General features: G+C 42.9%; 1 protein-coding gene across 7 annotated transcripts in view; it reads left to right on the forward strand.

The window, feature by feature from the left end:
- DOCK11 (dedicator of cytokinesis 11) overlaps window positions 1-25,049 on the forward strand; it is a 198,720-nt gene that overhangs the window by 100,706 nt on the left and 72,965 nt on the right. For 4 of the 7 annotated variants that reach the window (XM_085008234.1, XM_085008235.1, XM_085008239.1 and 1 more), the window contains exons 21-32: window positions 960-1,081; window positions 1,571-1,657; window positions 4,240-4,329; window positions 10,579-10,697; window positions 12,566-12,635; window positions 12,716-12,841; window positions 14,013-14,084; window positions 15,393-15,539; window positions 18,840-18,923; window positions 21,509-21,620; window positions 22,144-22,182; window positions 23,825-24,003. In XM_085008234.1, coding sequence (XP_084864360.1) covers window positions 960-1,081; window positions 1,571-1,657; window positions 4,240-4,329; window positions 10,579-10,697; window positions 12,566-12,635; window positions 12,716-12,841; window positions 14,013-14,084; window positions 15,393-15,539; window positions 18,840-18,923; window positions 21,509-21,620; window positions 22,144-22,182; window positions 23,825-24,003 — 1,247 coding nt within the window. The remainder of the gene's footprint in view (window positions 1-959; window positions 1,082-1,570; window positions 1,658-4,239; window positions 4,330-10,578; window positions 10,698-12,565; window positions 12,636-12,715; window positions 12,842-14,012; window positions 14,085-15,392; window positions 15,540-18,839; window positions 18,924-21,508; window positions 21,621-22,143; window positions 22,183-23,824; window positions 24,004-25,049) is intronic. The other 3 variants (XM_085008236.1, XM_021080484.2, XM_085008238.1) reach the window with 1 other exon arrangement.

Consider the following 25,049-nt stretch of genomic DNA (forward strand, 5'->3'; position numbering starts at 1 on the left):
ACTCAGTCCAGAGCAAGCTTTTCTACAGCTGAGTTATAAACACTCGAAGCCCAGAGTAATCTCTATAATGGAAATACTGACACTGCTCGACTTGAACAACACAGATGGCTCTGGCTTTTTTAGCTAGAACATGATGAGTGTTCTAATAGGAAGCCAAGAGGCTCTTCGGGGGTAGATCTGTTAAGAAATGTGGAAACTGGGGAGGCAACTCTCCAGTGGATTTTGGTTGTAAGCACTCTGCCCTGGCACTACACCTCTTCCTTCTGTAATCAGGAGACCCGCCCAGCTAAATACTGCCTTGTAGAAATATGGAATGTAGCCTTGACTTGTGACCTTAATTCTCCATAGCCCCTTCCTTACCCTAGGGTTGCCGGAAGAAGTTTTGGGGTGATTGCTCTCGGATTATAGTCTCAGATGGGGCCCTCTGTACTTTTAGTGAGGATGGACGAGAGACATCTGAATTCTTTTAAAAACATAAGTCTACCAGGGAGTTCCCTGGTGGCCTACTGGGTGAGGATCTGGCACTGCCGCTGCTGTGGCTTGGGTCACTGCTGTGGTGTGGGTTCGATCCCTGGCCTGGGAACCTCTGGCTGGCGTGGGTGTGGCCAAGAAAAGTTACTTATAAGAAACATAAGTCTACCTAAAATTATCCGCCAGTGTGTAAAGATAATGGCATTGATGCAGTTTAGAAGTTTCAAAGTATTTTTGTATATTAGCTCACTCTGGTCTCTCAATAATTCTGTTAGATGGAAAAGCTGTGTGTCGTTAGAGTCTAGGAGGTAGTAAACATCCCAAACTCATTGTGCCTTCCCCAGTACTCTGATGCCCAACACCCGGACTCCCACATGCAGACCCCCCGGCGACATCACCAGCCCCGTCCTGCTCGCCAGCGGCCAGATATTCGTGTAGCTAATTGCATTTGCGCTCTCATTTCTCACGGCTGATTATTGTCTCGGCAGTTGGCTTCGCCTGGGTACCTTTGCTGAAGGATGGTAGAATCATCACATTTGAGCAGCAGCTGCCAGTTTCCGCCAACCTTCCCCCAGGCTACTTGAATCTGAATGATGCAGAATCCAGAAGGGTAGGAAAATATCTGTATTTGTTGAAGTAATTGCGATGAAATGTTTAAAAAGTCGAATTCCGTTGGCGCAGTTGATAGCTACTCAAAGTGTGGTTTGAGGACTGGTACTGATCCACCCAGCAAAGATAAGTCTGGAAAATGAATGTCAGGAAGCTTTTATAATAGTTTGGCAAAGTTACCTCGTGTCTGTTGATTCTAATAATGATTTTTAAGATGGGACTTCAATCTCGTGTATCATTTAGAAAATTCCTTTACTTAGTAATTTTTATTGCAATTTATAAAAGCATCAGCCTGCCAAGGATTGGAGATTCAAGATGATTTAGAATACATTTATTCTAAAGGCAGGTTATTTTCTCCAATAATTCCCTATATGTGAAACTAACGCATTTATTTCTGAAAGAAAATGTTGAAATGCATCAAGGCGTCATATGTTGCTCGTCTATCCATTGCTATGTTACAGAAACTCATGTGTGTATTTTCTCTTCACAGCAATCTAATGTGGATATTAAGTGGGTAGATGGTGCAAAGCCTTTGTTGAAGATTAAAAGCCACTTAGAGTCCACCATTTACACTCAAGTAAGTTGATTTTTGTCAGTTTTAATACTTGAGTATATTTCTTGACTAAAAGAGACTATATTCGATCCCTACAGCCTTAAAGAAGTTGTGGCCTGAGAGAGTTTCTCATTAGTTTTTTTTTTTTTTTTTTTTTGGCTGCACCTGGGGCACGTGGAAGTTCTGAAGCCAAGGATCGAATCCAAGCCACAACTGCAACCTATGCCACAGCTGCAGCAATACCTGATCCTTAACCCACTGCACCACAGTGGAAACTCTGACTTTCGCATTAGTAATAACATCATTTTTTTTTTTTTTGCCTCTTTTTAGGGCCACACCTGTGGCACATGGAAGTTCCCAGGCTAACTAGGGGTCAAATCAGAGCTACACCTGCTGGCCTCTGCCACAGCCACAACAATGCAGGAGATGAACTTCATCCGTGACCTACACCACAGCTCATGGAAACGCCGGATCCTTAACCCACTAAGTGAGGCCGGGGATTGAACCCGCATCCTCATGGTTACTAGTCGGATTTGTTACTGCTGTGCCACAACGGGAGCTCCCATCATTCTTAATCATAGCTCAAATTTAAAATTCTTCTCAGATTACCATTAACTGATTCGAGTCTAACAAAACTCTGAAAGGAATGTGGAGGTTATTATCACCATTTTAAACAATATGTTTTATTTGTTTTGAACAGTTTTAGATTTACAGAAAAATTGTGAGGAGAGTACAGAGACGTCCCATAATCTCTGTATGTAGTTTCCCCTAGGATTTTTTTAAAATTAAAACAAAAAATTTAAAAATTTTATTTATTTATTTTTGGGGGCTGTGCCTGTAGCATACAGAAGTTCTTGGGCCGGGAATCGAACCCGTGCCACAGCAGTAACAATGCCAGATTCTTAACTGCTAGGTCACCAGGTAATCCCCCCCCCCCCCCACCGCCCAGTATGAATGTCTGGCACTAGTATGGCACTTTTGCTACAACTAATGAGGCAATATTGAGACATCATCATTAACTAAGGTCTGGACTATATTCAAATTTCCTTCATTTTTACCTGTTAATGCCCTTTTCTGTTCCAGGAGTCTATCTAGGATGGCATGTTACATTTAGTTGTCCCATCTCCTTAGATTCTTCTTGGCTGTGACAAGTTCTGAGATGTCTGTTGTTTGCGGTGACCTTGTCAGTTCTCAGGAGTGCGGGTAGTTTGTAGGACTCCCCTCTGTTGGAACTTGTCTGATGTTTTTCTCATGGTTAGACTGGAGTCGAACACAGAAGTTGGCGGTCAGTGGATCATGGCTGGCTACTACCGTTTGCTCTTGGTAGCATCCATGAAATTAGACTCAAAGAGCTGAGAAGCCTCAAGCACAGTTTGAAAAATCATGGATGGAGAAGGTGAAGTCCACGCCCCTTGGTGTGGCCACAAGGTCGCTCTGGGTCCCCACTTCCCACCTCACCATTCTGTGGGTAAAGACACTGAGGCTCGGTCAGGTTTGATGATTTACCCACGGTCACACAGGTAGTATGAGAGGAAGCAGGTCAAAATACAAATTTCATGATGCCAGTTCCTGATACAATCCGGGCTGTCCTCAAAAATCAACCTCTCGAGAGTTCCCTTCATGGCTCAGCAGTTAACGATCCCAACTAGGAACCCTGAGGATGCGGGTTCGAGCCCTGGCCCTGCTCAGTGGGTTAAGGATCCGACGTTGCTCTGAGCTGTGGTGTAGGTCGCAGACCTGGCTTGGATCTGGCATCGCTGTGGCTCTGGAGGAGGCCGGCAGCTGTAGCTCTAATTTCACTCCTCGCCTGGGAACCTCCATACACCCTGGGTGTGGCCCTAAACAAGCAAAAAAAAAAAAAAAAAAAAATCAACCTCTGCAGACACCATATAGGACAGCTGGACCCTGGTTGGTGTGCCTTGAACACCTGAGACTGTTGTTCTGAAGCCTCCCTGCTGCTCCCTTTCCTCACCTGTCAGTTCAGACCTCTCATTCTGCTCGTTTCATTAAGACATAGAAGCAGCCCACCTTCAGAGCTTACACTGAAGGCCAAAAAAATAAATTAATTAATTAAACAAATTTTTGACAAGTTGGGCATAAACTGTGTAGGTACATGCTGAGGGTGCCCGGTTTGGGTGCTTTGTGTGCTGCTCAGGAGGGTCGTGGCGCTCATTATGAACACACGTGTTGGAAGCTGCAGCTGCCGAGTGTGGCCATTAGAACAGCCGGGTTGGGAGTTCCCATTGTGGCTCAGGGGTAACGAACCCAACTAGTATCCCTGAGGACGTGGGTTCGATCCCTGGCCCTGCTCAGTGGGTTAAGGATCTGGCGTTGCCGTGAGCTGTGGTGTAGGTCACAGATGCAGCTCGGATCTGGTGTTGCTGTGGCTGTGGTGTAGACCAGCAGCTGTAGCTTGGATTCAACCTCTAGCCTGGTAACTTCCATGTGCCGTGGATGTGGCCCTAAAAACAAAACAAAACAAAAACAAACAACCAGCCAGGTCAACAGGTCTGCAAGATTGGGGGGTAAGGCGGGGTGGGAGAGAGGTAGAGAGCTTTGCAGGTAATGAATCAAACTTCAGGTGGCGGTGTCCATCTGTTTTGCAGGATCTACATGTGCACAAATTCTTCCATCACTGCCAGCTGATTCAGTCGGGCTCGAAAGAAGTTCCAGGGGAGCTCATTAAATATTTAAAGGTAAATGCACAGCCACTATCTGTGAAAGGTTTGTTTCTCAGGTCTTTCTGTTGCCACGTTTTTGATACGAGGCGAGGGGCGGGGGGAGAGAAAATCCAGCTAACACTTTAGGCTGCTTTTCGTGTCTCCTCAAGAGAACAGTTTCTATTATGCGCTTTTCCAACACATGGCTGTTTAGAAGCAGACAGCAGAATTGCTCCATGAGGAAGAAAAAGTTAGAGCCAGAATTCGACGACATTATTTTGAGAATTCACATGAAAATGTTGATTTCGGTTCCATAAATCAATTTGGTCTGTTCTCATCTTGCTGACTGGCTAGTCAAGGTGGAGAATGCTATGGGGGGGAGGCGCCAGGAGAAACGAAATCGCTTTTGCTCGGAATAAAATGGGAAAGGATTTCCTGTGTCTGTAGGAGGAAGATTATCAAAAGGGTCAGCTTGAAAGAGAGAACCTAGCTTCTGCATGTTGCCTAAGAGAGAGCCATGTTTTACCAGATGTGTTGAGAATCCAAGACTCTGTTTATTCCCTGGCATGGCAGCCCTGGACACACGTCCTAGCTGACAGTGACTTTTCTTTTGGCTGCTCCATCAGTAGAGTCAGCTGTGGCAAGTCTGAGGAATTTTGATTTTTTTTTTTGGCCTTTTTATGCAAAAAAGGCATATGGCAGTCCCCAGGCTAGCAGTTGAATTGGAGCTACAGCTGCTGGCCTACAGCAATGCAGGACCTGAGCTGAGTCTTTGACCTACCCTACCCCACAGTTCATGGCAATGCTGGATCCTTAACCCACTGAGTGAGGCCAGGGATCGAACCCGCAACCTCATGGTTCCCAGTCAGATTCGTTTCCGCTGTGCCACAACAGGAACTCCAGGACTTTTGATTTTAAATGAAGCCTCTGCAGGATTTCCCTTTGGACATGTGGTACTGCTAATGATCTTCTCAGGAAACAAAAAATGGTCATTTCTTTAGGAGAGGTAGTATGACAAGAGAGCATACCTACCTATAGGGGTTCTGGAATCACAACCTGAGTTTGTGTCCCAGATCTGTCCCATATTAGCTCTGTGATTGACCTTGACCAAGTTACCACACTTATCCCAAGCCTGTGTTTCTTCATCTGCCACATAGGGATAAGCAATAACACCAACTTGTAGTGTGGTTGTGAGACCTCAGTGAGATAGGGCATCTGTTGTATAATATTCATTCACTCCACACTTGTTTCTTGAGTGCTTCCTAAGGGCCAGGCGTGGTTCTAAACATTGGAAGCAGAAGTGAAGAAAGCAAACAATATCCCTGTTTTCAAGGAGCTTATTTACTTTGTCGTGGAGACAGATGGACAATAAACCCCTAAATGAATAAATATCTATGTATACAGCAGTCCCTCTGTCCATTGGGATCGGTTCTAGGACCCTCCATTCGATATCAAAATCCGAAGATGCTCGAGTCCCTTGCACTCAGCCCTCTGTATCCACAAATGCAGAACCTGCAGCTGCGGAGGGCTGACTATGTGTTGTGTCAGGTGGTAATAAGTGCCGTAAAGAAAACCAAAGCATCGTAAAGGAGAATAAGGGGCGATCCGGGGTCCCGCTTTTAGGTAAAGCGTCAAAAAAGAGCTCTCCCATAAAGTGACATTTGACAGAGACTTAAAGGAAAGGAGGGTGCCAGCTTTGTGCACTTGGGGGGAAGAGCTGGAAACCAAGTGCCAAGGCCCCGAGGGGCTTGCTTGTTGTGATCAAGGAACAGCAGGAGTTCCAGAGAGGCTGGTACCCGGAAGGAGGGGGACATCACACTGGAAAGGTAGCTGGGGGGCTGGTCAGCTAAGGCCTCGTAAGCCACGGTGAGACGTTGGAATTTTACCCCACCTGAGAAGGGAAGCCTTGAACAGAGGCGTGGCATGCTGTGACTTTGGTTTTTAAAGTATCATTCCACCTCCCACACAGAAAATAATCCTGTTGGAAGGGAAGAGTCAGGGAGGTAGCTGATGAATGGTGGCTGTTATTCTTAAGTATCATTAGGAAATATAATAATCATCAAACGCCCGCTCTATGTATGAATGTTCAGCCCATTGGCTTTCTCTTCCAGTGGGGAAGCTCGGTAAAAGTTTTAACAGAATTAAACAGAACGCTCTTTTCCTAGACTGGATTTCTTAGAATGAAGGGGGAAAAGAAAGTACTCAAATTTGTGTTTTTCAGGGCGTGGAATTTCTGATATTTGTATGACCTGTGCTCGCCCCCTAGTGGCAGTGAATGAAGTGCCACGTGAGAGCCGCACTCCTGCAGGGAAAGTTAGTGCTGAAAGGGATCTTTAGCGATTTTTTTTACAGATGATGAAACTGAGGCCCAAGGAGAATGGTTTGCCTGTGGTCATTCAGCTGGTTAGTAACAGAGCTGAGCCGAACCGGCATCTTTGCTGTGTCTCTTGACTCCTAGCCCCGTGCTCTTTCTCCCTTGCTATCTGGGGTCCCTGTAAATGACGTTGTTTCATCAGTTCATTTAACATCCATATGCTGAGCTCTTATTACGTGTTCAGTATTTTCCTAGATGCTGTGGGGCTTGCAAAGAAGAGTCACTTAGGCTCATTGCCCAGAGGAATCCTCCAGCCAGTCAGAGAGACAAGACCACAAAGGTCAAATTACCATATAAGTCAAGCAGTACACATGGTAGTTTTAGGCAATACGTAATTAAATATTAAATGTGTGATACAGGGTAAAATGCTGAGGTCATGAAACTGAGGAACCACTGAGACTAGAGGGTTCCCTTCCTTATCTTATCCTTTGGTTCCTTGTTTTATTCATTTATTCAGTCATCCCCCCCCCCCCCGAAAATATTTATTGAGCACCTACTATGGGCCAGATATTGTACTGGATGCTGGGAATATAGTAGGGGACAACTTCAGACAGCAGACCTGCTCTAGTTGGGATAGAGAGATTATAAATAAGTCAGTCCCATTAGTGAGGAGTGAGTGCTGTGAAGAAAACAGAACAGGGGAGTTCCCGTTGTGGCTCAGCAGGTAAAGAACCTCTGTGAGGGTGCGGGTTCGATCCTGGGAACTTCCGTGTGCCGTAGGTATGGCCATAAAAAGAAAAAAAAAGTAAAAAAAAAAGAAAACAGCACAGGTTAATGCGATCGAACATGAGCGAGAGTGCAGTGGAGGTGGAGTTGTCAGGGAGACCCTGTCTGAGGAGGGAACGACACTTCGAGCTGAAAGAAACTGGCAAGAGGAAGACAGCATAGGTGGTGAAGCCGTGTTAAAAGGATGACGGGGTATTGCAGCAGGTGTAAACACCTTGCAGTGGCACTTGCGAAGGACAGAAAAAAAACAAGGACAGCGTCACTGGAGCACAGGGAGCAGCGAAGGGGGAGGACAGCCTCAGAGGTGTCAGGGCGGGGGTAGGGTACCTGTAGGATGGGGAGCTCCTGACGGCTTTTGGCTCGTGATGGTTGGTTTCGTTTGTAACGGAAGGAAGGGACATTATCGAATGTGCCTTTCAAAAAGAACCCTGTGGCGGCGAGTTCCCGTCGTGGTGCAGGGGTTAACGAATCCGACTAGGAACCATGAGGTTGCGAGTTCGATCCCTGGCCTTGCTCAGTGGGCTAAGGATCCGGCATTGCCGTGAGCTGTGGTGTAGGTCACAGACGTGGCTCGGATCCTGTGTTGCTGTGGCTCTGGTGTAGGCCGGTGGCTACAGCTCCAATTGGACCCCTAGCCTGGGAACCTCCATATGCCCCGGGAGCGGACCTAGAAAAGGCAAAAAGACAAAAACAAAAACAAACCCTGTGGAGAATAAATGACAGAGGGACAGTACTGGAGCAGGGAGATCAGCTCCGCCTGGAATGCCCATCTCTCTCTTTCCTACCTGATGTGATCCTAATACCCTTTAACCTTCCTCCTCTCTGAAGCCACCTGGAATGTTCCCTCCTCCTTTGCAGACTCAGCTGCTGCTTCCTCTGTGCGTTGTGTATATACTAGTTTTGGTTACTGTATGTATGGCGGTCATTTATTTCCACGCGTTTTCCTCCCATAGTCTGTGACCCGTTTGATGGGTGGGAATCATGGTTTTCTGGAGTGCTTGGCAATTGGAAGTTCATTCAGTATGCCTTTGTTGAATGGAGTGAATGAATGGCTTTTGCTGAAACGAGGGTTTGAACTTGACTTGGAAGGGTGGCTAGGATGTGGCCAAAAAATGTGAACAGAAGTTCCCATTGTGGCTCAGCAGAAACGAATCTGACTAGCATCCATGAGGATGCAGGTGCCATCCCTGGCCTCGCTCACTGGCTTAAGGATCCATCATTGCTGTGAGCTGTGGTGTAGGTCACAGATGTGGCTTGGATCCTGCGTTGCTGTGGCTGTGGTGTAGGTTGGCAGCTGTAGCTCCGATTGGACCCCTGGCCTGGGAACCTCCATATGCTGTGGGGGCGGCAAAAAAAAATAAAAACAAATAAAATGTGAACGAAGGCACAAAGGTAAGCTTACATATGATATATTCAAGGAACGGTCAAGACACCAGTTTGACCCTGTGAGGAATGCTGAGTGTTAAGGCTAAAAATGTAGTTGGGTCTTAAGTAACTTAGACTTAATACCCTGGGTCAGAGTTTTTCAAACTTGGCACCATTGACATTTGGGACAGGAGAGTTCTTTGTTGTAAAGGGCTGTCCTGTGCATTGTAGGATGTTTAGCAGCACCCTGTCCTATCTGTTCCATGTCGGTAGCACCCTTCACCCCCAATCTGACAACTCAGAATGTTTCCAGACATTGCCAGATGTCCTGTGGGTGGGGGCAGAGTGGTCTCTGGTTGAAAACCATTGCCCTAGGTAATGCAGAAACATCAAAAAAACTTTTTTGGTCTTTTTAGGGCCGCACCCACGGCATATAGAGGTTCCCAGGCTAGGGATCGAATCAGAGCTGTAGCTCCTGGCCTACACCACAGACACAGCATCGTGGGATCCAAGCCGTGTCTGAGACCTACACCACAGCTCATGGCAACACCAGATCCTTAACTCACTGAGCAAGGCCAGGGATTGAACCTCCATCCTCATGGATGCTAGTCAAATTCATTTCCACTGAGCCACAGTGGGAACTCCCCAAAAAATCTTGATGGTAGCTGAAGGTGGCCTGATGGAACCAATATTTGAGGAGAGTTACTTTTTGGAAATGAGTGTTGGACTTATTGGGACCGAGAAGAAACGGTAGAGAAGCCTACTAGAAAATTATTAGACCCTTTGGCTTATGGGTTCGAGTCCTGAAGAAGGGTGATGGCTGTGAGATGGAAGAGAGAAGGCAAGAGTGAGGAAGGACCCGAAGGGTAGACCATAGGTTCCTTGAACTCAGCATCTTGCCTTATGCATCTGATGGAAGAGAAGTTGCATGGAAATCTTAGAGGTCCCTGTTGAGATGACTCAGATACAGTTGAGAGAGGCCTGAAAAGGGATGGTGAGAATAAGGGTGGAAAGAGGATCTGAGAGGAAGGGAGTTCCTTAGTAGAGAGACTTGTCTTATCCATCTCTGTATTTCCCATGACGGTGAATGTTGAACTGGTGTACAAGCTGTTCAGTGAGATTTTTTTTTTGGTGGCCAGTTGACTAAATGAGGGAGTGAATGAAGGAACATGAAGGCATGAACACAGAGAGAAGGGAAGGGAGAAGAAAGGACATTTTCCAAACGTGGCTGCTCGTGTCATTTCTATGTATATATGAACCCATGTCTTCTTTCTGCTGGTAACATGCCCATCGCTAGAGATAGAGGGTTAGTTAGCACTGTGAAGAAATGTATTATGCGGCTGTTAGAAGGCAGAGCTGCCCCACTTTGTGGTGTCAGCATTAAGGCACTTATATATAGAAACACACTTTATTGAATCCCACATAAGTTCTCCCCAGAAAGCAATGGCCCACTTTCTCCTGTAAAACACGCAAATACCAGTGGCTGGTAGGCCAGTCTCCGGGACCTCCAAACGCACCTGCTCCCCACCCCAGTTGAGTGTTGGTTTACCAGGAGTCAATGGTCTTTATTCCCAAACCTGTTTATCCCAGTTATGCTTTTTAATCTTCCGTAGAGCATTTAATAATAAACCAACTAAGACAATCAGAGTGTCAAATATGGATAAAAGCAATTGATCAAGGCCCCTACCCCCTGAAACTTGCCTTGAAGTGAGCTTGTATTCTCGTGAATGTGTTTCCCATGACTTAATTTTTTGTTGTTTCACCTTTGCAAGTTATGTCAGATTCTGTTGGTTTTCGTAACTAATAATGACTTCTTTTAGTGCCTGCATGCCATGGAGATCCAAGTCATGATCCAGTTTCTACCTGTAATTCTTATGCAACTCTTCCGAGTTCTCACAAATATGACCCGCGAAGATGACGTTCCCATCAACTGCACCATGTGAGTTTCCGGGTTACAATACAGAGATGCGACTTTTGTTTCCTTTTGCATTTCTTTGGTTTAAATATAAATTTTCTTCCAAGGGAGAAATCGAATAGCAACCTTCTCTAGTTTCAGGCTTCTCAGACCGAGGGACCTATATCCCCAGGGATAGAAGGTACCAGAAATCATAGGATAAACTTACTGTTTTCCTCAACCAGGGGGGGTTCTAAAACTGTTACATGGTAGAATCATCTGGGAAGCTTTAAAAAATGTCTGTTCCCAGACCCTAGTTCATATCAATTAAACCAGAATCTCTGAGGTTAGAACTCCGCATCGGTATTTTTTTTAAGTTTCCCTAATGATGTCATAATGCAATGGGGTCTGAGAACCATTGCCCTTGGCAAGTGTTGTCCAATCGAACTTTCTCCAATCACGGAAATGTTCTGTACTTGTGCTGTCCAATATGGTAGCCATTAGGCCCATTTAGCTCCTGAGCCCTTCAAGTGTGGCTAGTGTAACTGAGGAACTGAATTTTTAATGGTAGTTAATTTGAATTAATGTACATAGTCACTTGTTACCAGTGGTTCTCCTATTGGACAGAGTGGCCCTAGGCCGTCAGTTTTTACTCAAAAGAATAATGGAGTGTTCTTTGTACATGTAAACAAGCAAGGGTGTATTGTAGCGTAGAATGCAAAATGCACCTATATTTCAAATTTAAAACAGGACCTTTTTTTTAAAAATGGTGAGCCTAGTGCTGGGTGTTTCTGGCTTTGCTGCTTCTGCTCTTGTCAAAACCTCCCCCCTCCCCCAAAAAATCCCTTTCCCTGCAGGGCTTGAGCTCCACACAGTTGCATTTTATTTGTTCTTCTCCGCTGTTGGGCATAGTCTGGTTGAAAATTTTAAAAGCATTGTTCTAGTCCAGTGGTTCTTGAAATGTGGCTCCCAGATCAGCAGCATCAGTGGCACCTGAGGGCTTATTAAAAATGCCAGTCATGAGGAGTTCCCGTCATGGCGCAGTGGTTAACGAATCCAACTAGGAAGCATGAGGTTGCGGGTTCGATCACTGCCTTTGCTCAGTGGGTTAGGGATCCGGCGTTGCGGTGAGCTGTGGTGTAGGTCGAAGATGTGGCTCGGATTCTGTGTTGCTGTGGCTCTGCTGTAGGCCTGTGGCTACAGCTCCGATTCATCCTCTAGCCTGGGAACCTCCATATGCCGCAGAAGTGGCCCTAGAAAAGGCAAAAAGATCAAAAAAAAAAAAAATGCCAGGCATGGAATGTCACCCTAGACCTCACAAATGAGAAACTCTGGGAGAGGGTCAAGTACTCTGCCCTGCAGGTGGTCCGGATGCTGCCAAAGTGGAAGAACCACTGCTGGTCTCATAACTTTAAAACTTGCTCTGAATTTTAGATGTACTTCCGATTTTTATCATCACACCTGCTCTGTCTCTCCCTTCCCTGTATCCCCCATCTGTTGACATGCTTAACATTTTATTTTTCTATTCTTCTCCTTTTATTCTCCCTCGAGGGGATTGCAATATTTACCTTACTGAAGGTTTTTTTGTTTGCTTGTTTGTTTGTTTGTTTTACTACCTAGTAGCTGTGACCATACTCGCAATGGGATTTAGAAAGGAGATAAAATATCTGGGCTGCCAAAATAAAATATCTGTCTTTGGAACCAGGAAATATATTTTACAAGGCCCCGAGCATGTTAGATGCCGAAATCTTTGTCAGGCCCAGATCCCCGTTACTTTTTAAGGCAATCCTCTCGCCTTTCGTTATTGACAGTGTCAGATATTTTTAGGGTTACATAGGATAGTCTTATTTAACAGGCAAACTGCGGTGGTTAATGGTAGCCTGACAGGCTGACTTTTGTGGATTTTGTTTCAGGGTTCTCTTACATATCGTCTCAAAGTGCCATGAAGAAGGCTTGGATAATTATTTGAGATCTTTCATAAAGGTTTGTGGCATAAGCTTTCTTTCTGAGCAAGTCGTCTTCTGGGAGAATTTGGCCTTACGGTCCGTTTTCTCTGATTGCAGTATAGCTTCCGACCTGAAAAACCCAGTGTTCCTCAGGCCCAGCTGATACATGAAACGCTGGCTACTACGATGATCGCGATATTGAAACAGTCTGCAGACTTTTTATCAATAAACAAACTCCTAAAGGTAAGCACACAGGACACAGCAGGCCCCCAAAGCAGCCAGGGACATGTTTGCGTGGGGACCCTCCCAATTCACATCTGGTCTTCCATCATTTTCTCAGGTGACCCCGCCCCTTAGCCTTCCCCTAAGTTCTCCACAGGACCTCCTTCTTTCCCTTCACCCTCCCCGCCTACCCCCTGCCTGCAGTTGAATGTGTAATAGAAAGAATTTGGGGAGTTCCCGTTGTGGTTCAGTGGTTAAGAACCTGACTAGGAACCATGAGGTTGCGGGCTCCATCCCTGGCCTCGCTCAGTGGGTTAAGGATCCGGCGCTGCGTGAGCTGTGGTGTAGGTCGCAGCCGCGGCTCGGATCCCGTGTGGCTGTGGCTCTGGTGTAGGCCGGCGTCTACAGCTCCAATTGGACCCCTAGCCTGGGAACTTCCACATGCTGCAGCTGCGACCTCAAGAAGAAAAAAAAATTGGGGAGCAGAGACCTGGATTAGAATCCTGTACCTACCCCATAGTAGTTCTGTGACCTAGGATAGGTTATTAAGCAGTTCTGAGCCTCCGATTCCTCGCTTCTAAAATAAAAGCAAAGCCTTTTACCATGTCGTTCCTGGTATATAGTAGGCCCTCAAATAATGGCCCTGATTACTGTCATTATTTTTTACTGTTTATGCTATTAACGGTAGAATTGCCATTTCAGGTATCTTAGGTTGTATCTGCTTGCAGCTTCTCTGTACCCTTCCAACTGCCCTTCCACAGACACCTCTGCTACTTGGGCGGGCCCCAGTGTTGTGCCACGGGCGCGATTGGGGCCCCCGCTGGGTGCAGGCAATGATATACGTCTTTGTGTGTAGAGCATTTAAAAGCAATAATAAAATAAAAGTCGATTCGCTCTTATCACTACATGTAGGCAAATCAAAGCAATGCCAGTGATAAAATACCCCTCCCCACTGAGGAATGTTCCCACTAAACGCCCTTTGTGTGTTGCCAGCCGGCCCTTGAGGTCCAATATTACCTCGTGGCCAACACAGTTTGCAGGTATTCCCTGGGACTTGGCTAGTCAGTTTCGACCATTTTAAAATGTTATTAAAGTTCAGAGATGAAATCCATACCGATTGCTTAAACTTTGCTAAGCTTCAAGGATTTGGGTAACTATTAAAGATTGATTGCTATTTATTTGTTCATTTTAGTACTCATGGTTTTTCTTTGAAATTATTGCAAAGTCTATGGCCACATACTTGTTGGAAGAGAATAAAATTAAGGTAAGTAGGCTCAAGAATAATACTTAACCTAGACAGAGAAGGCTAATCTTATTCACAGGTAGCCATTCGCATGTGCAAATCCCATTTTAAATTTTAAGGGCTCTTAGCGCTTAGCTCTTTCAATTTTGCTTCAAAAAACCCCAAACAAACAGTGCATGTGTTGCACAAATCCGAGGTCCGACAGTTCATGTTTTCAAAGTCTAATCTTCAGAGACTCTTCCACATAGATTCTTTCCTGGGAGGTACTTGTCACGTTCCATGCATTATCTTTGAAGCTTTCCCTTTGCCTTGTGGTTTTAAAACACCTTATATTGAAAACATTCATTGGGAAGAAGAAAGGGTACCAAGTCAGAAAGACCATTCTCTTAGACAGGTCGAAGATATGTACAAAGTTACAAACCCTTTATGCAATAGATGTGTTCCTGGAATGTGCTGTATCCATTGTGTTGTATTTTTAAACTCTTGCAAAAGGACAAAGAAAGGTTCTCAGTGATAGGAATTGAAAGCTAAGACTTGTGAAGTAAAATATATTCACCTCTTATTTATCATTTTTATCAGAATTTTCACAGAACGGGTTTACTGAAAATGAGATGCTTGGATACTTGTATAATTTGTGTGGCAGGAAAAAAAGATGCAGTGAAAACCAGATGGGCCTATATCTCAGGAACTTGATCCCAAAGTTGGGTCAGAATGACCCCCTCTTTTTCATGATTTCAGTTCAGTTATCTTATTAGAGGTCCAGACAGTTCCTACAGTGACCTAAAGTATACACTGAATGAGTGATTTTTTAAAAATTTAAATTACAGTTGATTTACATTGTTTCTTCCGTTTCTGTTGTACAGAAAAGTGACCCAATCACACACAGTTTCCTGTGCTGTGCAGTAGGAGGCCATTGCCCATCCAATCCCAATTTAATGATGTCGTTTTGAAGTTGGGAGAAGAAATATACTCTAGTTAAAAACACATTTTTAGAGTTCCTGTCGTGGTTCAGTGGTTAATGAATCCGACTAGGAACCATGGGGTTGTGGGTTCGATCCCTGACCTCGCTCAGTGGGTTGAGGATTCAGCGTTGCCGTGAGCTGTGGTGTAGGATTCCCCGTTGCTGTGGCTCTGGCGTAGGCTGGCAGCTGTAGCTCCAATTTGACCCCTAGCTTGGGAACCTCCACAGGCCGTGGATATGGCCCTAGAAAAGACAACCCCCCCAAAAAAAATCCCCACACATTTATATACAGAATGTATTTGAAAATAAAACCAGTGATTGATTTAGACCTTTTGCAACTCTTTTTTTTAATGCCTATTTACTTTAAGCTTCCCAGAGGCCAGAGATTTCCTGAGGCATATCATCATGTCTTACATTCATTGCTCCTTGCAATCATTCCCCACGTGACCATTCGCTATGCAGAGATTCCTGATGAGTCCAGAAATGTCAATTATAGTTTGGCTAGCTTCCTGAAGGTGAGTTAAAGGCAACCAGAACATGGTAAGGAATTATTCTTCGCCATTATGGTCTTTAAAGCCGAAGGAAAAAAAATTACCCACTTTCTAGAGACTCAGCTAGGCCGCCGCCGAGTTAAACAGTCAAGTTTGATCCCTCCACCTCCAACAGCTAATTAATTAACTCAGAGGCCCTCCACAGGCGGCTTATCAGGAAGGCATGCCTGTCTTGCTTGTTTTACATGCTATTTTTCAAATATATTAATTCGAATGCCTTTAGACAGGGCCTGTCCTTTCTAGGTTGCCACAATCCCCACCACTCCTTAATATACCTCTGATCCTCTTCATACATTTCAATCACTTCTCTGACCCCTGTTGGCCTTTGAGTTTGTAACTCTTGAACCAAAAGCACAGTTGCTGATATGATCGCCATCTGCTTGTTGCTAATACGTGTAAATAAAAATTGGTAATTTGGGCCAGTGAGATTATTTTGTTTGAGAGATACTAGAAACGCCTGTGTTTATGAAAGATAGCACATTTCTCATTGTTATTATCAGTATGTAAAGGGCAATGCTGGAATGCGATTGCTCTAGAAAGTGGGTAATAAAAATATTTGATTTGTTGCAGTGATGGAGCATGGATTTGTAATGCACTTAGTTTTTACTTGCTTCTTTCCACTCCCTGTCTTCTCTCAGCCCTTTAGCATATCTCAACCTTCTTTTAAGAGCCTCACAGGCAAATAATCCATCCAAGCAGTTTTAATGTCTAACATACCCTTGTTTTCTTATTTAAAATTCACAGCTAGGTTTCAGGTCTTCAGAGCATTATTTTCTGATATAAGATCTCTCTTCACCAGAATGGAAATAAAGTTTTGACACTATTATATAAGCCCTTTCGTGTATTAAAAACCGAACATCTGGGATTGTCACTGCTGTGGCTCAGGTCACTGCTGTGGCACAGATTCCATCCTGGCCCCAAAACTTCCACACGCCATGGGTACGGCCAAAAAAAAAAAAAAAAAAAAATCAAATATCCACTTGTCTTTTTAAAGTAAAGATGAGACTGTTTGAAATACAAAATCTCAGTTTCTTCCATGGAGCTGAAACTTGAAGTTTGCTATGTAAAGGCAATAGAACATAGTTGATTTAATAGTGGTATTTACCTAATTCAGATCAACAAACATTTGTCTGCCTTCTCTGTGAGGATTCAAAGATGTGAGAGGCTGTCTCTGTGATTATATTCAAATACTTATACAAGATAAAGGGTGATGACTGTTTTACTGAAAGTACAAACAACAAAATACAACAGGAAAATGAGAAAGGGAGGGATCATGACCAGGGAGTGTTGCAGGTGGAGGATTCACAAGCATAGATGAGATAGGTACATTCAAGAATTGTTCAGGAATGAGCGAGAAAGTCATTGAGCAGAGTTTAGGGTGTAAGGAGATAGAGCTGGAAAGGCCATGTGGTGCCAGATGATGGAAGGCCTTGAATGTCAGGGTAACAATTTTAGATTTTGATCCACATGCAATGGAGGAACACCAAAGATTTTTGAGGATAACTGTATTGCTGGTATAATGAAAGAAGTAAGGAAAAGGCCAGAGTTAAGGTAACCAATTAGATCAATCCCTCCCCCCTTGTCTGCCTGGCAGAGTCCATTCATTGTTTAGGCTTAGCTCTTTCCTCATCTTCCCAGGCAGTGCTGATCACCCCGTCTGTTATTTACTCGTCCTTCACATACTTCTATAACTTCTTGTTGTGCTTTATTTTAATTGTTTATTTGTCTTTACCACTGGACAAGAGGGAAGAGCATGTCTTACCCACCTTTGCATTTCTCTAGAATGTAATACATTGTTTAAAACACAACAGATCCTCAGAATGTTTTTGGATGAATGGATAAATATAAGCCCACCTCATTAATCCAGGTGAGAGGTGATGAGGCAGTGGAAGTTGACAGGAGACGTGAAAGATGATATGCAGACAGCTGGTTAATCAAATGTTGAGTTCCTTGTATTTCATAGGAATGGTCTAGGGATCGCCTAGGCATCATGGAGAACATAAGGAAAAATATTGTGCTCTCTAGGTGAAAGCACAGGAAAATAATAAGTAAAATGCAAGCTAGTATAAAGTATTTAAAGGGTCCTGTGAACCAAAGTAGTTGGAAGATGGGATCTCATCAGAACATGGAAGAATGAACAAGTTAGGCGGAAGTGGTGATACAGTTGCTGGCTAGGCCTGGTGAGCACAGACCCAAAGGTGGGAATACATAGTGCATCTTGAGAGGATAATGAGTATGTGAGCTGTATTAGGAAATAAAGCTGGAAAAGTAGGAGTTCCCATTGTGGCTCAGCGGAAGTGAATCTGACTAGCATCCATGAGGACGCGGGTTCAATCCCTGGCCTCGCTCAGTGTGTTAAGGATCCGGCATTGCCGTGAACTGTGGTGTAGGTTGCAGACACAGCTCAGATCCAGCATTGCTGTAGCTGTGGTGTAGGCCAGCAGCTATAGCTCCAATTTGACCCCTGGCCTGGGAACCTCCATATGCCATGGGTGCGGCCCTAAAAAACAAAACAAACAAACAAACAAAAAAAACCCAAAAAACTGGAAAAGTAGATTGGGACAAGCTTGTGAGTGTCCTTGAATGCCAAGCTAAAGAGTTTGAAATTATGCTAGAGGCAATAGGAAACTATTGAAAGCTTTTTGGAAGAAAAGTGATTAGGGCTATAGGACTTAGAGATTAATCTGGAATCGATTGGATGGAAAGATTAGTGGTGGGAAGACTGGTTAGGAGGATAAGTGCAGTTGTGCAGTTGCAAGGTAATGAAAGCCTTAACTAGGAGAACCACAGCAGGAAAATATGAACAGCTAGTAGGGCTGTCATAGAGGAAGAATATTTTATAGGCCAGTATTTCACAGGACCCTAAGTAAAAACTTCCCTTTTGGCCTGAAATGTTTACAAAGGCAATCTCTCCTCTCAGTAGCTAACTGACCACCCTACAGTTCACTTCGAGCTTGGAGAGTTAACCAAAATGAGGTGATGTAGCTCAATAGATTATATATATATGCACATATATGTGTATGTTTATACACATATACGTTATATATATGTATGTATTTGTGTGTTTATATCTTGCTTTGAAAATTATACGGTTCAGTCCCAATTCCGATGACAAGTCATTTGCCCTTTATCTCTTTAACATCACCTAAATCTCTGAAAGTTTTCCTATTCTCAATCCTCTTCTTAATGTGGAACAAATTTTAAAAACTTGATAGACTTTTAGAATTATGGAATTAACTGTTCATTTTTATTTGGTTTCTATAGCGCTGTTTGACACTAATGGATAGGGGATTTGTTTTCAATTTGATAAATGACTACATATCTGGATTCAGCCCTAAAGATCCTAAGGTAAGTTAGAAGAACATAACTATAGTAGATGTTAGACATTAGAGTGTGAGACCAAGGGTGACATTTATTCTCCTCTGGAGGATTTCAGAACTGCTGTTTTCATTTAGGTACTTTGCGTATAGCTGTACCTCAAAGCAGGGAAAAAAGGATAGTGTTTGGGGGGAGGTCTCCAAGACTACCCACATGTTTGGCGGTTCACTACAGTGACACACAGGACTCAACATATGGTCGTACTCATGGCTAAGATTCATGACATTTCACATAGTAAGGATGTTCAGATAGATCAGTAAGGGAAAGAGTCATCAAGTGAAATTCTGGGCAGCCCATGTGCAGGCTTCCTGAGCATCCTCTCTCCTACGAAGGGTCACAGAGAGTACGTCCTCTATCCAGGAGTGAAAATTGAGCCACACTTGTGTAATATTTCTGGTTAAGAAAGCCCATTTGGAACTCAGAGTTTAGGGGTTTTGTTGGGGTCTAGTCACATATTGGAGGTTGGTCAAAATTTCAGAGTCTTGGAAAGGAAAAGAAAGCAGATGTTCACCATAAATCACACTGTTTGCACAAACAGTCTGAGCAGGCTGGCACAGAAGGCATAACCTTATCATCTTGGGAATGTTTGTTTCAAGATCTGATTTCCCACAGCACAAAAAAAAAAAAAAAAAGAAAAAAGAAAAAAGAAAATCACAGGCCAGTATCCTTGAATATAGATACAAAAATCCTCAGCAAAAGATTAGCAAACCAAATCCAACAATACCTTGAAAGGATCATGCACCATGACCAAGTGGGATTATTCGAGGGATGCAAGGATGGTTCAAGATCCACAAATCAACTAACCTGATACATCACATTAATAAAATGAAAGATAAAAATCATATGATCATCTCAATAGATGCAAAAAAGCCTTTGACAAAATTTAGCATCCATTTATGATAAAAACTCTCAATAGTGGGTATAGAGGGAATGTACCTCAGCATAATAAGGCACATATAACAAACCCACAGTTAATGTTACCTTCAACAGTGAAAAACTGAAAGCTTTTCCTGTAAGATTAGCAACAAGACAAGGATGGCCACTGTTGCCACTTTATATTCAACATAGTATTGGCAGGTGGTCCCCTTGTGGCTCAGCAGTAACGAACCCGACAAGCATCCATGAGGAGGCAGGTTCGACCCCTGGCCCCACTCAGTGGGTTAAGGATCTGGCTTTGCCATAGCTGTGGTGTAGGTCGCAGATGCAGTTCAGATCCTCTGTTGCTGTCTGTGGCTATGGTGTAGGCCGGCAGTTGCAGCTCTGATTCCACACCTAGCCTGGGAACTTGGGAACTTCCGTATGCCCTGGGTGCAGCCCTAAAAAGCAAAAAAAAAAAAAGAAAAGAAAAAAAAATTAAGAATAGAACTACCATGTGATCCAACTATTCCACTTCTGGGTATCTATCCAAAGAACATGAAAACACTAATTTGAAATGATCTGCACCCCTATGTTCAGTACAGCACTACTCACAATAGCCAAGATAAGGAAACAACCTAAGTGTCCGTTGACAGATGAATGGATAAAGAAGTGTGTGTGTGTGTGTGTGTGTGTGTGTGTGTGTGTGTGTGTGTGTGTGTGTGTGTGTGTGATGGAATATTACTCAGACATTTAAAAAAAGTGACGTCTTGCCATTTTATAACATGGATGGATCTTGAAGATATTATGCTCAATGAAATAAGTCAGATGAAGAAGGACAACTTCTATATGATTTCACTCATATGTAGAGTCTAAAGAAAAATGAACAAACAAAATAAAATGAATTCACAGATACAGAGAACAGATTAGTGGTTACCACAGGGGAAGGGTAAAATTAAGGGGTGGGCAAAATGGGTGAAGGGTGTCAACTGTATGGTGATGAAAGGTGACTAGACCGGTGGGAGTGATCCCTTTGTATTGTATACAGGTGTCACATTGTAATGTCGTATACCTGAAACTTATTTTTAAAAAACCAAATTTCCCAAATGCCAGCCAATGACCAACCTTACAAGCAGGCTTTTTTTTTTTTTTTAATTTGTGTTTGAGAATGTGCTGCCTTTATTCTCTCTTCGTAAAATTTTTTGTGTTTTTGTTTTGTTTTGTTTTGTCTTTTCAGGGCAGCACCCGCAACATATGGAGGTTCCCAGGCTAGGGGTCGAATCGGAGCTGTAGCCACTGGCCTACACCACAGCCACAGCAACATGGGATCTGAGTCGTGTCTGCAGCCTACACCACAGCTCATGACAACGCCAGATCCTTGACCCACTGGGCAAGGCCAGGGATCAAACCTGCAACCTCAAGGTTCCTAGCTGGATTCGTTAACCACTGCGCCACAACGGGAACTCCTTAAAAATGTTTTTTATTAAAGTATAGTTAATTTACAGTGTTCTGGCAAGCGGGCCTTTTTAAGGAGAGCAGTCTTGGGCCTGCAGCGTTAACTCTTTACTGCATAGGTCACATTTCAAGGTATGTCTAAAATACTAAACCCTTCCGTTTTGAAAAGTAATGCTCTGTATTTAATTATGAAGATAGTAAATGCCTACTAAATATGAGTTTGTGTGTAATTTCTTTCCATTTAGGTTCTGGCTGAATACAAGTTTGAATTTCTGCAAACAATTTGCAATCACGAACATTACATTCCTCTGAATTTGCCAATGGCATTTGCAAAACCTAAACTTCAGCGAGTCCAAGGTCCGTATTTGTGTTTTCCATCATTTGGATTTCTGTTTTCCTTTTTTTTTTTTTTTTCCTCTTTTTGGCTAGTGCTAGTATAGTTAGTCTAATGTGTTCTAGTTAAATCAGTCAATCTAAAGGTAACCTCAGAATTATTACTATCGAACGATAGGTTAGTTAACAATACTCTGCATGTGCTTCATAGTGTCGGGGTAGTATTCACAGTATGCAAAATTCGGTGTGGTACATAGACTACTGCTTAAGCCCAGATGTCAGATGCTAGGAAAATTGTTCTCTGTAGTACTATTTGGACTCTTATGTGAGACGGTTAAGAAAAAAGCCATATAAATGCATTTCTGCTGAATGGAACATCAAAGGAGAAGTATAAAGGCAGAGTAAAATAGTAAATATGTATGTATTAAATTTATGAAATGCCTTCAGTTATCTCCATTGCTAGTTTTATTGAATGCTTTGTTGTGTAGCACTATTCTTATGTTACTATGTTTTTTATTTGTCCCTTTTCTTTTCATATATTAATTAGATTTTTTTTCATTTGCGGTGGACCGTTTGACTTCAGTAGGTAGGTTTAACTCGGTTCACTCTAAAGTAGTTTGCTGTCTTTTAAAAACGATTATTTCATGAATGCCTAAGATGGATGGGGGCTTTGTTTGCTTTTCAAATCCTCCCTTGCCAAAATGAGGCTTTAGTTCCTATACCCAGAAAACCTAGGAGGCGGGGTAATATTTGTTTACTCTTAAAATCAGCTTGAGCCTTTACTGCTAGAGCAATCAACTTTAAAACAATGTCTTCGGAAAACAAGTTTTGGCTCAAGCCAGCATGGGGGCTGGAGGGTTCTTTAAGTGTGTGTTTATCTCTCCCAGGCTCACGTCCCTTCTCTTTGACCCTGTTTAATGACTGCTTGGCCACAGTTTTGAAGGTGTGGATGAAACTACCTGATTGGACTTATTCAAATCACTGAAGTAAAAACAACCTTACAACCACTGTATAATCTACCCAGCTAAAGCCCCCTGGGTTAGTCAGTACTGGCCTTGCGCATAGAAGATGATGGGCCTTCACAGAAGAGAATGACCAGTGGCAGGGAGACTATCAGCTGCCTTGGTTTCTAGGAGAATAGCTGCTGAACGATGGTGCTTGAATTACGCCAGTGGAAATGGAGAAAAAATGTTAAAAAAAAAAAAGAAAACCCTAAACACCCCTATTCAGCCACTCCCTTATTAGATTCTGAGCAAGTAGAGCTCAAATATCCCAGTATTTATTCATAGCTTGAGGAATTCAGGGAAAGAAGGGGGTAAGGATTTAGGATTAAATCTGATTTAGCATTTATTAAGTCCAAACTGAATACATAGCATTACATTAAGTGCTAACGGGGCCAGAAAAGAAATGGGAAACATATCCTTCAGCTTTATGGCCTAAAATTAAAAGGTAGGGGATAGGAAATAAAAATAGTAGATATCTATTGGAGGAATTACTCAACTTGGTCACAATCCCTTCTGAGTAGTTAGAAGGCAAGTCCCAACTAGGATATTAGCCACTGGGATTTAAAATGGACGAGGAGCTAAAAAAGGAAGCGACAGAAATAGATTGAAGTGGGAATTCTATGACATAAAAGATATATATTTGTGTGATGATGACTTTGAGTGAGATGAGGCTGTTTTTCTTATTGTTCTTGTACCCCCTCGTACTGGGGCCAAAATATACAACATTTACTGAAACAGTCAATACCGTTACAGTGATTTCAGTTGTCTGGTTTCTCTTCCTTTTCCTATTTTACAAATATAAACAGATAGGTCAAGCAAGTATTATTAGAGAGAATTACTCCAATTTGTAGTTGTAACTAGATTTCTTCAGCTATAAGGAAATGTATTAAAACATTGCCAAATATTGCATTCTTTCACTCTAGGTTTTATTCTAAGATTTTTACGATCTGAAAAGCATCTAGGAAGAAAAAGAATTCTAGGGACTGTCTTCCCAACGGAAATTCTCATTAAGGCTATCATTTAGCCCCAGTGATGTGTGGTCCTAGCTTGTAAAATTTTGCATGCTTAATTCTATATGATAAGGAAAATCGTTCATATTTGTTAATAAAAATAGAGCTCTTGCTAGCATGATCACATATGACTAAGGAATAAATATAGTATGTTCATGTTAGAGCAATTTTTGAATATTTTTATAAATGGGTTTTAAATTTCATTGTACTGCAGATTCAAATCTTGAATACAGTTTATCAGATGAGTATTGCAAGCATCACTTCTTGGTTGGTCTACTTCTGAGGGAAACCGCCATTGCTCTTCAAGACAATTATGAGATCAGATATACAGCTATCTCTGTCATAAAGAATCTTTTGATAAAACATGCATTTGACACTCGATACCAGCACAAGGTAAGGCTGTCTGGCTTAGCATCAGTAACGCAGTAGTTCGTTTCTAATGAGATTTTAAGATGAAATTTTCAGGAAGGAGCTACATGAGTATTGGTGAAGTTATTTTTACAAATACGTTTTGTTTCAGTGTCAAATGATTAGGTTTAAAAATACTGTTCAGTCCACTGTTTTTGTTTGTTCGTTAGTTGTTTTTAGGGCCGCACCCGTGCATGTGCAAGTTCCCAGGCTAGTGGTCAAATCAGAGCTGCAGCTGCTGGCCTACGCCACAGCCACAGCAAAAGGGGATCCCAGCTGCGTCTGCGACCTACACCATGGCTCACAGCAACGCCGGATCCTTAACCCACTGAGCGAGGCCAGGGATCGAACCCACATCCTCATGGCTCCTAGTCAGGTTCATTAACCGTTTAGCCATGAAGGGAACTCCCTGTTCAGTCCACTCTTGAAGAAAAACACTGGTTTTTCAAATCGTGTTCAAAGAACAACACATCTGCTTCATGATTTGTTACATTAAGATTTTTTTTAAAAAAATCATATACGGTTGTAGCCATGTGCATTTTTTCAAATACATGCATTCATATATATCCTTAAGTATATCTCCCTAACCAAATATGCTATTATTATGAAGTGATTAGTAATAAGACATGTTAAGTATGTCAGATATAAAATAGGTAATATGAAGTTTCTCTCCTTACTGAAAAAAATGTGGGTGTGACTATAAGCCCTGCACACAGCACACACTGTCTATGTGTGAGGCCACAGCTATAGTTGCTATTTCCTGCACCTTTAACTTATATACAGGGGTAGGGTGTACAGTCAAATCTTATTAACACTACACCCTATGGGCTTCAAAATGTAGATGGCAAACTATGGATCGAGAATAACCTAACGTACTTACCTGGTATCAGATGACTCAGGGTAACATCATATTGTCTAATAATTACTCATTTGTCCCTTTGTTTTTACATTCACATGTAAATAAAAAAATGATCAGGTCATTTATTATTGTAATCACTTTGCAAAGCTGACTTGGAGATGGATTTTATTCT

This window comes from Sus scrofa, chromosome X, assembly GCF_054392235.1.
Source record: "Sus scrofa isolate SSC_HxYL_T2T_F1_AM1 chromosome X, Sscrofa_HxYL_maternal_Yorkshire_Landrace_v2.0, whole genome shotgun sequence".
NCBI classification, from domain to species: domain Eukaryota; kingdom Metazoa; phylum Chordata; class Mammalia; order Artiodactyla; family Suidae; genus Sus; species Sus scrofa.